We start from the raw sequence: 13,924 nt of genomic DNA, 5'->3' as shown, positions 1-13,924 counted from the left end.
TCCAGCCCCAGCTTTCAAATAACTGCAGCTGACATCTGACTGCAACTCCACAAGAGATAGATCCTCAGCCAGAACCACCTGAATTCTGACCCACAGCAACCCTGGGAGATAATAAATGATTATTGTTTTACTAAGCCACTAAATTTTGGAGCTATTTGTTACACGGCAATAGATAACTAGTTTATATACTATAAATGCTAATGTAACATTTGATTCACTTTGCACTCCAGGAACTAAGAGACCATTTTTTATGTATCATCACGTCTGTTCTCGGAATATACTATGTGCTCTGTGAGAATAGCTTTCACGCTTAATTAAACACAGAACTGGGATTATACCTGCATAGTGACCACCTATTGAGCAAGTCAGGTCTGCACGGCTGAGGGAGAGCCCCCTGGCGTTGTGTAGGGTGTGGAGCATGCTCTTCCAGGCACTCAGGCATGGTGTGCCCACGCGTGTGCACCTGTTTTCACCACTTGTTGCCTCTCAGAAAAGCCTGCTTGGCAGGCCTGTCCCTGCCATCCAGGGGGTGCACACACTACCTCCCCAGCCCCCTGGGAGGGTTGGGAGCTCGGCTCTGGATTTTGGTGTAATACTCACCCACCACTCTGCCTTAAAACTATTGACTTACGTTTCTATTTTCCTGCTGGGTAGCAGTGCACAGAGACTATGGTCACTGCTCTGTCACCCCTCCATCCCTCCTGCTTGCCCACCCTCTCCTGCTACAACATCTGACATCTAATAAGTGTTTATTATGCGTGGGGGACCCATGTCCCCTGCATTGGCAGGCAGATTCTTAACCACTGTGCCACCAGGGAAGCCCCATCCCATGACTTTAAAATTAGAGGCTGCGGACTTCCCTGGTGGCACAGTGGTTGGAAATCTGCCTGCCAATGCAGGGGACACAGGTTTGAGCCCTGGTCTGGGAGGATCCCACATGCCGCAGAGCAGCTAGGCCCGTGCGCCACAACTACTGAGCCTGCGTGCCACAACTACTGAGGCCCACACGCCTAGAGCCCATGCCCCACAACAAGAGAAGCCACTGTAATGAGAAGCCCGTGCACCGCAACGAAGAGTAGCCCCACTCACCGCAACTAGAGAAAGCCCGCACGCAGCAACAAGGACCCAATGCAGCCAAAAATAAATAAATAAAACAGAGAAATTCATTTTAAAAAATAAAATAAAATAAAATTAGAGGCTGTTTCACAGAACTGAAAGGCTGGAAGGACTTCCAAGGACTCATCAAGAGTCCTCAGAAAACATAGAGCTGAAGGCGACGTGATGAATGCTGCTGTGATCGATTAGAAATGTCTGTCCTGGGCAGAGGATGGGACAGTGGAGCATGCTTGCTGCATATCTGTCATCCCTAAACTGTGCCCTAGACAGACACTCTCTAGATTCTGGAGATTTCCAGAGAAAAAGATACTTTAACTTTTTAAAAAGTATATAAGTAATATCTACTTATTTTAGAAAAAATAGAATATTTAAATAAGGATGAGAAAGAAAATAAGAACCACTGCAGATCTGTGACCATAGGACAACCAGGATTAACTTTTAGGTGCACATCTGTGTGACAGCTTAGGGCATTGCTCAGCAAATAGACACTCACCTCCTCCCTGCCCCACTGGCGTTGGCCTGGCCATCATAACTCACTTTGACCAACAGTATGTGAGCGGGCGTGATGCAAGCACACGCTGTAAATGTGCATGTGCGGTTTGGCTTGTCTTTTGCATTTCTGTCACGTGCCATGAAATCCAGCCCTGGGTGGCCACTGGTCCAAGAAGCATGAGAGACACTGGACCCAACCCAACCCCTAACGATGGCCTAAAACAGATTCTCCCAGCTCCCAGAGACCCTTAAGCAGGAAAATAAATGCTTATTATTAGTCACTGAGTTTTGGGGTGGTTTGTTACACAGCATTTTGTAGCAATAGCTGACTAATACAATCCTTCTGGAATTTTCTCTGGGCACTTATAGTTCCATAACTTCTTAGCACAGCATCAGAGAAAACCCTCTGCGGTCTTGCTTTCCTACTGCTCTATCAGCCAAAGAAGCAGAACAGACTCTAAAAGCTTCTCTTCTCCCTCAGTGACCCCACTTCTTTCACGGCTCTCCAGCATTCATCTATGACATCCCTTTCTTAGTTAATTTATTCATCTAAAACACCCACGGAGGTCCCAATATGGGCAAGGACCCATGTCCCAATTATGTCACTTCTGTTCTTTAAAGTCGCCTTACCCCAACGAAGACCAAAGAGCAAGTACTGGCCTCGTCCGAGCATTTTTCATCGGGGAGACTCTCCATGCCTGAGGCTAACCGCTAAGATTAGAAGGTGCTGAATATAACTGTCCCGCCTCAGTTCCCTCCCTTCACCCCACCTTCCCTCCCTGTCTCTCTGTGTCTCTGTCTGTCTCTTTCTATCTCTGTCTCTCTGATTTTCTCTGTCTCTCTGTCTCTGTCTCCCTCTCACCACCAATATCTCAAGGTCAGAAGAAGACCTGTCATATGGGGATCTTCTGTTCACTCCCCAAGAGCTCCTGTTTCAACTGGAAGATTCTTCTTGTGCAGGAACATCTATAAGGTACCAAAGCACGAAACTCTAGGATGCTTGTTCACGCTATCTAGTGAAGCCACCAAACCGGAGGGATTCCCGTGCAGTTCTGTGCGCTGGATACAGGCGCCACTCACCTGGTCCTGAGCCACCTCAGTGGGCTTCTTGTGGATGATCCAGGTGACCGACTCAGAGAGCGGAGGCGTGGTCAGGGAGCCCGGATACGTCCAGTAGTCCCGGCAGGCGGGCAGCAGGCAGGAGGGCTGGAAGGGGCCCAGGGCCGCCCGCGCGTCCTGGGGGAGGAGACCGCAGGCTCTCAGGTGGGTGGAGGAGGCCGGGGAGGGGGCACCACGCTTGGCTTTATCTCGGCAATGTGGCCTGGAGGGGAGCATGTCTCCGAGATAAAGGCCGTGGTTGCGGTTGTCACATTTGGAAACCGTAACAAGAGAACGCGGCCCTTCCACGCTGAGCAGGGATGCCCACCGCAGGCGTGTAGTTTTTCTTTTAAGGCTACTCATTTTTGTATACCTTGGCTGTGAAAATATCACACTTTTAAAAGCTGACGTCAAATAACATACACAGCATACAATTTACCATTTTAACCATTTTAAAATGTACAGTTCAGTGGTGTTAAGTACCTTCACATTGTTGTGCAAACATCACCACATCCGTCTCCAGAATTTTCTCATCTTCCCAAACTGAGGCTCTGTCCCCATTAAATACCAGCTCCCCATCTCCTCCCCCCGGCCCCCAGCACCCGCCCTTCTACTTTCTGTCTGTATGAATCTAACTCTTCTAGGGACCTCGTATAAATGGAATAATACAGGATTTGTCCTTTTGTGACTGGGGTATCTCACTCAGCACAATATCCTCAAGGTCCATCCATGTTGTAGCCTATGTCAGAATTTCCCCCCTTTTTAAGACTGAGTAATATTCCACTGTGTGGATGGACCACATTTAGTTTATCCATCAGCCACCGACGGACACTTGGGTGGCTTCCACCTCTTGGCTGTTGTGAATAAGCTGCTATGAACATGGGTGTACAAACATCTCTTCGAGACCCTGCTTTTAATGATTTGGGGGATACACCCAGAAGTCGAAATGCTGGATCCCACGGTAATTCTATGTTTAATTTTTTGAGGGACCACCAGACTGTTTTCTATAGCGGCTGCACCAGAAAACATTACACTTTTAAGACAGCTGATCCTCTCTTTGGCAGACCTCCCCAGCGTGAGAGCCATGGCAATTACAAACGCGCAGGGGGACGCCCCGCACTGGCCGAATTCCCTGACTCGTGCCAGAATTTTCCTTCTCATCAGCGAGGGGTGGGACTGATGGACTGGGTCAGCCCAGCTCTCCAGGCTGCTCCGTCAGCACGTGTCCTGCTTGGGAGCCCCATGTTCAGAATCCAGGTTTGCTTCATTTCCATGCTCTAGAGGAGCATAGGGAGAAACCTGCCTCTCAGTTCCTCATGACCCTGATGGGGTCCCACCATCACTCACTCACTCAGAGCTATTCTCGAGCACCCACAGTAAGCCTGACTCTATCTGAGGTGCTGGGGCTACAGGAGAGACAAACTACCCACTTTCGTGGAACTCACTTTTACTGGAGGAGAGCAGACGGCACCCGGAACAAATAAGTAGAACATCTAGTAGTTTACACGTGATAAATGTGATGGGGAAAAATAAGGTAGGGCAGTGAAGTAAGAGATGTGGGGAGTATAGGCTGGTGTTTTAGGAGGGGTGGCCCTGAAGGCCTCCCTGGGAAGGTGACGTCTGAACAAAGACACGGAGGAGGTGAAGGGGAGGAGATTTCTCCGCAGCAACGGCCAGTGCAAAGGCCCCGAGGCAGGGTCTGGCCTGATGGGCTGGGGGATCAGCAGAGAGGCCGCAGGGCTGGAATGAGCACGAGACGCGGAAGTGATTAAAAGAGATGCGGGGGGGTTCCCTGGTGGCGCACTGGTTGAGAATCCACCTGCCAATGCAGGAGACACGGGTTCGAGCCCTGGTCCGGGAAGATCCCACATGCCGTGGAACAACTAGGCCCGTGCGCCACAACTACTGAGCCTGCTCTCTAGAGCCCGTGAGCCACAACTGCTGAGCCCATGTACCACAACTACGGAAGCCCGCACACCTAGAGCCCGTGCCTCACAACAAGAGAAGCCACAGCAATGCGAAGCCCGCGCACATGAATGAAGAGTAGCCCCCGCTCGCCACAACTAGAGAAAACCCAGGCACAGCAACAAAGACCCAACACAGCCAAAAAATAAATAATAAATAAATAAATTTGTTTTTTAATAAAAGAGAGAGATGGGAGGGGGGAGCGGGGACACCCTGCTTCTGCCCAGGGCTGGGGACCCCGTAGAAACCCACCGGCAGAGGCAGGGGCTGGGGGGCTGCTCTCTGGATGCTGTGGACAGAAAGCAGGGCCTCTTGGCTGGTCTCTGCCTCGGTGGAAGCAAAGCTCCTGGACAGCTTCTGCTCAGAGGGGAAAGGCTCAGAGAGGTCCCTCGGGTTGACGGGCCCAGGACGGGGCCTCCACCCGCCCCCCCGTGAAGTGAGCGAGCCGAAAGGCTGAGGGGGCAGCCCTGGGAGAAGCAGGACACCAACCAGTGCCCAGCCGGAGCGGAGCCTGACCCAGGGGCCCAGCCGCATGCAGGGCAAGCTGGGAGACAGTCAGCACGAGGCACCTGTTCTCGGGTCCCCGAGGAAGGAGGCTCCCTGCTGCTGGGGGCCCCTCCCCCCGGCCCTCAAAGGCAAAAGCAAGGAGCCGCTGACGGCTTGTCCCCGGTCGCTGACTCACCGCTCAGCCACGGGGAGGTGGTGTTTAAGTTTCTGGCAGCTGGAAGCGGGTACATTGACTCTGCCAGATGGTCGCCAAGCACCTTGTGCCGGGCTCCACCTGTCACCAGTGTCTAGTTGACGGCTTAAAACGGCATGACTGAAACACGCTTCCCGAAGTGTGGCGCCCGCCCACCTGAAGTGCAGATTCTACGGCTGTTCGTATATTCACAGACGGCCACGCGAACGCTCAGAACTGCCGCTTCTAGAACACGTTCGTGACCTCAGAACAGAACTCCAGAAGAGAGCCGCAGCAAACACTCTTTAGCCGTCATTCCCCCTAACCCGCCCACCTGCCCTCACCCTGCCACAGGCCCCACCCATCTGCACATTCTGGAAGTTTCTTAGAAATGGAATCATCTGCGTCGGCTTCTTTCACTCAGAACGATGCCTTCAAAAGCCGTCTCTGTTGTAGCAGGTGTCAGAGCTTCGTTCCTTTTTATGGCTGAGTAATATTCCACCGTGTGGTCTACTCAACTCTTGAAGGACACAGGTCACATACGCACATGGGACAAGATGCAGAAAGTACCTGCGGGTGTGCGGCGACAGATAAATGCCCCTCCTGCCCCCAGACGCCAGCCCCATAGGCACTGACGTGCCGGACGTCCTCTGAGGCTCTCACCTTGGATTTTCAGAACCAGCCTTTACGTCTGTTTCATGATAAAGAAAGAAAGATAAGAGCTTCCGAAAGCCACGTGATTAGATGGCGGCAAACCCAGATGCTACGGGATGTCTGTCGCATCCCACAGAGCTGGACACCACAGAGGTGCCTCCTAAGGCTGAAGATTTTAAAAATCAACCCAGACATCGGGGGAACCCAGGAAGGAGCACAGACTGCGACAAATGACTTGAGCCGCTCACCCTCCCGACCCACGGGACACAGACCCCTGCGCTCTGAGGCGGGACCTTACTCTCTTCAGATTCTAACTCTTATTCTTCTGGTGAGGAAACTGAGGCCCAGGGAGCAGCATCAGGACCAGAACTGGGCCCAGCAGCTTCCTCCATCCCCTGCCAACACCGTTCCTCCTGCAAGTTTGCCCAGAGCCTTCGGGGAAGCAAAGAGACCCCTTAGCACATAGCACCTCATAGCAGCTCTTTCCCACCAAGCGGTGGAGACCATGCCCTGAGGGGGTGGCTGCCACCAGGGAAACGTCCAGGTTTACTCTGGCTGTGGACCAGGGAAGAGATGAATGCTCCCAGCACCTAGACCTTGCTGAGTTCCTGAGCTGGCAGACGGGGCAACGGGGGCGGTGATCTGGTCTGGTCCCAGGAGGTCAACATCAAGGGGCGGGTGCCACACAGATCAAACAGCCCCTGTGAGGCTGCCGAGGAAGGGCTGGCCCCCATCTCCCATCTGGAGCCGCTCTCGCCATTGTTAAGACAGGTCGGAGACCCACCCGTCCCCACGTCCAAGGACCACGGGTGACTCCTGCCCTCGGAATTCTTTTGTTTGGTGCTGAACAAATAAACTGCAGTTTTCAGGAATTTCCATTTCTCCATCAAAGCCCTCTCTCAGCTGATACTGGAGAAAAGCTACCTTGCTGGCCTTGCTGTCTTTCGGAGCTATGCTGAGTGCAGCCAGCTGTGCAGGGGAGCTGGGCAGGATGGGTGCGTCTGCAGGACCCCTTGCCCCATCTCCCTGTTCTCCCAGGATGGGGCTGACCCTAAGGGTACCAGGTAGCTTGCAGGTGGACATTCTTAAATGTTGATAGTTGAGAATTTATTTCAATTGGTTTTATATTTTTTATTATTTTTAAAATATTTATTTATTTTTGGCTGCGTTGCTTCTTCGTTGCTGCGCGCGGGCTTTCTCTAGTTGCGGCGAGCAGGGGCTACGCTTCGTCACGGTGCATGGCCTTCTCATTGCGGTGGCTTCTCTTGTGGAGCAGGGCTGTAGGCACGTGGGCTTCAGTAGTTACAGCACACGGGATCAGTAGCTGTGGCTCACGGGCTCTAGAGCACAGGCTCAGTAGTTGTGGCGCACGGGCTTAGTTGCCCCGTGGCATCTTCCCAGACCGGGGCTCGAACCCGTGTCCCCTGCATTGGCAGGTGGATTCTTAACCCCTGTGCTACCAGGGAAGTCCACATTTCAATTGGTTTTAAAACAAACATTATTGCAAACGGATGCTCCTGCCTGGGACAAGACTAAAGATTTTTAAAAAGTGGATCACTTTCATAAAAAGTACTAAGTAACTAATAGTACCACAGGTGGGTAGACAGGCAAAAACCTCCAGGATGCTGCCTGAATGGCCGAATGTTGGGAAACCCCATTACGCTGAGGAGGGAGGGCCCGAGAATTGCAGGAACACCTCGAAGGCGGTGAGCCAACTCGAGACACACCTGGAATCAGCTCCAGGGAGTCCCAGATCCAGAACTGGACTCAGACCCTCTCTGCAACTCTCTTTCCACCCAACTGGTTCCTTTTTTTGGCTATTTTTTTGGCGAAGTAGTCATCACTCTAAGCAATGTCGCTTTTCCAATTATGTTGATTTCAAAATACGTAGCTTACCTTGTGTTTTATGTCCGGCAAGACTGCCACCAGCTTCTGCAGCGCCTCATGGCGGGCCCCCAGCTGCACAGCGCGGCACGCCGAGCCGTCACGTGACAGGGCAGGGGACAGGGTGACAAGCACACGTCACTCTAAGCTGACCTTGTTTAGAGAGCAGATCTGACGAGGAGAGCTGCGCCCCAGCAGGCTTACCTTTAAAAACACGCCTACCACCGCCAAGCCGTCCTCTCCCATCACGGCTTCTGTGTAGTTTTGGTATTTCACAGCGTTCCAGTGAACTAGATGCAGCTGGAACCCAGAAGAAGAGAATTCCCTCCATCACCACGTAGCCGAGAGAGCTTAACCCGCCGCTCCTCCCTCTGTGTGGCTGACACGTGCCCGAGTTATGCTTTTAATGAATCCACGGCTGCAGGCCGGTTCCCCCAGCCAAAGCTCGCTCGAACCCCAGAAAGCAGGGCCTCGGCATTTCTAGGGGAGAGGAGGGAGGCTCGCTTTAACTTTGTCAAACAGAAATGGGTGGTGGGATTGTTTGCTGCTGCTCAGATAGCCCTGAATGAGGGTCGCCAGATCAGTTATGGGACTCTCAGTTAAACCTGAGTTTCAGATAGACATCGGGATCACTTTGAACCTAAGTACGCCCCCCAAATGGCATTTTTCTACATCTGTCACCCTCCTCTGAACTTCACCTATGTCCTTTCTTCACACGCCCTCCGCTGGTTTTCCTAAGTCCCAAATCAGCATCGCTACGGACCAGATGACAAGGATTTAAATCAGCGGGGAAACAGGCTGGGGGAACGGGCTTTCCTGGGCCCTGGTGAGTAAGAGGCAGCACCAGGACCCCTGGGTTCTGTGTGAGGGCACGTGGGCCGATGCTGCGTTTGGCTCAGAACCAGGAAGGGGCCTGGGTGTCTGTCCGCAGGTGCTGCTCCAGCACGCGTGGTGGTGGAGGCCTTTCTGAACGGTGACCCAGGCCGTGAGTCCACAAGGACTCGGCCCAGAAAGTCCTCCAGCCTCTCGTGGTCAGCAAGACCCTCCCCCACGCGGCTGCGGGACTCCAGGGCCCGGGCGGCCCTGCCAAGGGGGCGGGGTCCACGTGGCTCCAGGTGGCACCTGTCAACAAGTCTCAGTGCTCCTGGCCACGCACACCAGGGACCGTGAGTGTGGCGTGGCCTCCCCCTGCCCTCCCGAAGCTCACCTCAACCCCCCACCCACTGTCACGCGTGGTCTTCCAGAAGTAGGGACAGCTGGGCCTGAGGTCCCGCCCACAGCCTTCCTCTTTCACGGACCCCCACCTGTGGGGCTGGCCTGGCCTCCCAAACCCCACAGGAAAAGGCCCGCTCCAACATGGGCCGGAGGCACGGCCGGGACAGTCGGGCAGCCCCCGCCCACCTGGCTCACGGACAGCCCCTGGTTGGTCCCAAGCTCTGCCCCCTCTATTGGGGGGCAGCAGACTCCTCTATTGAAAGGCTGCTCACCAGAAACCGAGGTACAGGTGCACAGTTACTACGAGGAATGAGGTTTACTGAAAGCAAGTGTGTTGCAAGCCGCTGTTCCTTCATTTTTGTCGTATTTGTCAAAATGTGTGTAATTCTAACAATCAATGGAACTCCCTAATTATCAACTGTCCCCAGAGGCCACCTCTGGCCGTGTGATCGCAGTGATTTTCCCCTTCTGGTTTGACTGGACTGTCGGTCTATTTTAACCATGGTATTACTTCCATAACAATGGTGACAAGAACAGTCCAGAACTTGAAATACCTCTAAAATCCAGGGGGCTGGTGGGTGGACTGAGGGAGGGCCGGTGGACAGAGGCGCCCCAGAGTGAATCTGGCACACGTCAATCACAGGATCTGGGTGGTAACCTCACGGGTTCTCACTATACAGTTCTTTCATTTTTTTGGTAAGTTGGAAACATTTCATAATAAAATATTGGGGGACACCAGTAAGGCACTGCTTACCCCTCCATAACCACCCAAATCCAATTCCTGACCTTCATCTCTACTCCTTTTCTTTACTGACTCCCACTTGGAAATGTTGCAAATATCCCTTTGTCTTAAGATAATTTCTACTGTAAAGATTTTCTGTTCTCAGTATAAGATCTTGAATGCCTCGAAGGACAGGAAGCTTCTCGCCTCTCATCGACCAGCAGCAGGCGCGTGGCTGAGCGAGAGCTAAGAGCACAGACGCTGCTCCTAAATCCCAGCTGTCTGACTTCGGCAAGTTTCAACACCACTCAGAGCCTGTCTCTTCTCCTGTTCGCTGAAAGCGCTAACAGTACCCTCCCCTTAGGAGAGCCGTGAGGTTGAATGCGTGGGGTGGCCAGTGGTTCTGGTTTGAGCACTAAGGGTCCCGTGTCCCAGGAAATCCATGCTGAGCAACCAGGATGCTTGATCACCTGACATCCAACCTGGCACACGGGAAGTCCCCACACATTAGCTGCTACGAACCTCTGCCGGGTACACGTGATCGTCCACCGTGTGCTCTGAGCCCCACTCGTTCGCTGCTCCCCAGTGGAAGTGGAACTGTTTTAGTCTGTAGTGGTTTTCCAAGGGGCCACCACTGATTCCTGGAAGGTGAAGCAGTGGAAATGGTGTGTTAGTCTAGTTGCTCGACTGTGGGGTTGCTGTGACATTGACTACATTGGGGTTACTCGATTTTGCTCTCAAGAGACTGATGTTCTGCTGAAACCACAAACTGAAACGTGGGACCTTGTCTGCCCTGTCACCTGACCCCATCACCTGGTCCCGGCGGGCCCCCGGCAGCGCACAGGAAACACCTGAGTGATGCAGATGCCAGTGCCGCCACCTGGTGGCAGTAGGGGCCTCAGCCAATTGCAGGCGGCAAGAAGGCAAAGAAAAACCACTTCGGAGATGCGTGCCATGCGGGTCCTGTAAGATTTCCAGACCTTCCTTTAATTAAAAAAAAAAAAAAGAAAGAAAGAAAGAAAAGAAAAAAGAGATGTCTTTCAAATGAAAGAAGAGCAGATAAAATTCTATCACCAAATAATTTCATAAGCTAATAGGTAATGAGCAAGATGTTTAAATAAACAGATTCTGAGATATAAGGTACTACATTTTGGGGACTTCCCTGGTGGCGCAGCGGTTAAGACTCCGCGCTCCCAATGCAGGGGGCCCGGGTTCAATCCCTGGTCAGGGAACTAGATCCCACATGCATGTCGCAACTAAGAGTTCACATGCCACAACTAAGGAGGCCGCATGCTGCAACTAAGGAGCCCACCTGCTGCAGAAAAGACCTGGTGCAACCAAATTTTAAAAATATATAAATATTAAGAAATAATAATAAGGTGTAACGTTTCCCACCAGGGCTGATCTCCAGGCAGCCCCTGCTCGGTCTAGCCTCACTGTATGACCACTTTCTAAGTCACCCTGAATTCCTGGTGAGGCATCCCCAAGAGCTGTTAGCGTGACGCACAGGCTCATCATCCCTGAGCACCTGCTCCGAACTGTGGGATCATGGGCGCTGTCCCAAGAGGTCCAGGGCCACGGCTGGGAGCCTGCATTTGAATGAGCTCCCGGGGGGCCCTGATGCACAGGGTTTAGCCGGTCTTCCAGTCTTCAGCTGCACTTTGCTAACAGATTTCCACCACCAAGTGCTACAAACGTAATGGTAACGGTTGGACATCCGCTTGTATTCGAGGTGAGCGTAGTGTGACACTGGGCTCCTCGGACAGGTCTGGAGGACACTGGCACAGCGACGGCGTGAGTTCCCGGGGTGGGGGGAGGGGTGGGCATTGCTTGCATCAGCTCCTCCACGCGGCAAAAGCAGGGACGACACTTAGTGACGTGACGGACGCTGCTGAAAGTGTCAAATACGACTGGTAGGGGTGCTTCTGCTTTGTTTTTGCCATTGAAGGTACTGGTAGCAGAAAGCACTGAACTGTAAACTGGAAAAACAGATTCAGCCCATTATTCTGCCCTCGATCAAGTCATGAAGCTTCTCGCTGTCTGTCTTCACTTGAAAGCGTTGGTCTAGAACGTCGTTACGGGCATCTCGTCATGAGGCTCTATGGCTTTATTCTCCTGAACACCCACAAATTATATCTCACTTGAAAAACATACAGAGAAGTATCTCATCCCCCCGCAAGTACAAGAAATCAGAGTAAATCAGGAAGCCTGAGTCCACGGGTGTGGAGGAGCCATTCTGCAGGCAAGAAGCTGAGGTAGATAGAAAACCTCCCTGTTGGGTTCAAATCACAAGACTTTACTGGATTTTCTGTGAATGAGAATACAAGGGGGTGATTGTTTTCCTTTGAGGGGTGAGGATACATGAGCCTACTGACCTCTGTAGTTTTGTGTTGTTTTTGAATTTACTAAGAGAGGCTAAAGAGGTTGTCAGTGATCCCGGGCACGGGAGCCAGGATTCGAAGCCAGGTCTGACGCCCAAACCGCTGCCTTGAGTACAAAACATCATCTGAGGAAATTACAGAAGCTTGAAACACCAGCAGCGCCATCTTTGTGCCACTCCTGTCTGGCACTGTGTATCATGCTGGACGGGGAGGTGGGAGCCCTGGCCAGCAGACACCTGGAACCGCCAGAATGCACTGACTAGTGCGTTTGCTGTGTGACCTCGAGCAAGTGGATCAGCCTCTCAGAGCCTCAGCTGTCCCACCTGTGAAATGAGCAGTGCTGGCAGGATGGCCTCATAAAGTGCAGTCAGACGGTGATGACAATGATGGTGGTGACCACACGCCACGTAACTTTTCGGGGACTGGGCTCTCCTTCATGTAATAACAAAGCAAGGATTCCTAGCTAGGTGGTCCTGGTGGTCCCTCCCAGCTCAAGCATCTGAGGACTCTGATGTGTAGACACCACACAAGGTCTCCAGAAAGAGCGACACCAACTGCACGAGGCAAAACCCCACCACCAGCTGGGTGTCGGGCAGACCCCGCCAAAAATAACCTCGTAGAAAAACCACTCCCAGCTGTGGCCACCAACAGAGAGCAGGGGAGGGGAGGGGACCGGGCACGAGCATCGCCCCCGCCTCCGGCAGGTGAAGACTTTCCCAGGGTCACCCTCAGGGCAGGCCTGGAGCCCAGGGACCAGGGCCCCACGCTCTCCCCGCATCCAGCTGCCCCCAGAATTCTCCGAGAAGCAGCCTCTCGCAGGGGGGCTCCCTCCTGTCTGCTTCCCAAAGACAGCTGCCCGTTGAAGGAAGAGAATGTGGACGGAGGTCAGCTTTGGAATCGGGCCTGCAGGGAGGAATGTTCCTCTCGGTGGGGCCTCTCCTTCCAACTGCAGGCTGACACCTGGTCGTACGTAAGCGGGCGGGGGCTACCCTGAGCTGGGACCAAGCAAACTCACAGCAAACCCCGCAGGCTGCTGCCCCTCGCCAGCTCTGTGACCTGCAGATGCAGATAAGGAGGAAAGCACAGCTCGAGCATCTCAGGGGGGAAGCGAAGAGGGAGGGGAGGCGTGGCCAGAGGAGCCCTGGTGCCACAGGCTGGGCTGCAGTGGCGCCCTGCGGCCGGTCGGTGGTGCACCCGGAACCGGGCACTGTGATGCCCTCAGCCTCCCTCCTTCAAACGCATTTCAGGAGAGAAACAGCGTCAACTGTACAGAAGCTGCTTGGGTACAAGCTCGGGCGTCAGACTTGCACATCTCGAGCATCTTTCAAGTCAGGGACAGAAGACTCTCTGGAACGACGTCTCTAAAATGAGATGGATGGGCAAAGACAGCCATTAGCCGAGTGCCAGCGTCTCTGCTGAAAAACCGGAGAACGGTGCCCCGTTTCTGCAGGTGGTCGGGGGTGCGCTCTGGGTCGGTGCTGGCGCCATCGCCTCCGAACGCGGCGATCTCGGTCCGGTTACTAAACTGTTCCCAGCCTCAGTTTCCCCGCCTGTAAAATGGGGAGGGTCCTAGCACCTACTCCATGGGACGTTGCCAGGATTCAATGCAAAGTTCTCAGCAGAATGCCCGGTATTCTGGAAGCACCCAAAGGACGAAAGCCGGCAGCCATGGCACGTCTGTGCGACGGGATGAGTACAGGGTCTCATCTGCTCTCACGG

The 13,924-nt window shown here is 53.3% G+C and overlaps 1 protein-coding gene across 2 annotated transcripts in view; it reads right to left on the bottom strand.

The window, feature by feature from the left end:
* CA5A (carbonic anhydrase 5A) overlaps positions 1 to 13,924 on the bottom strand; it is a 28,268-nt gene that overhangs the window by 2,101 nt on the left and 12,243 nt on the right. Inside the window, exons 3-6 of one of the 2 annotated variants that reach the window (XM_033406178.2) lie at positions 10,347 to 10,465; positions 8,093 to 8,188; positions 7,901 to 7,963; positions 2,689 to 2,844 (exon numbers count right to left, since the gene is read on the bottom strand). In XM_033406178.2, coding sequence (XP_033262069.2) covers positions 2,689 to 2,844; positions 7,901 to 7,963; positions 8,093 to 8,188; positions 10,347 to 10,465 — 434 coding nt within the window. The remainder of the gene's footprint in view (positions 1 to 2,688; positions 2,845 to 7,900; positions 7,964 to 8,092; positions 8,189 to 10,346; positions 10,466 to 13,924) is intronic. The other variant, XM_049704101.1, reaches the window with a different exon arrangement.

Source organism: Orcinus orca, chromosome 20 (assembly GCF_937001465.1).
Source record: "Orcinus orca chromosome 20, mOrcOrc1.1, whole genome shotgun sequence".
Lineage (NCBI taxonomy): Eukaryota > Metazoa > Chordata > Mammalia > Artiodactyla > Delphinidae > Orcinus > Orcinus orca.
Note: the sequence above shows the minus strand (reverse complement) of the source record. Positions and strands in the feature narration are given on the sequence as shown.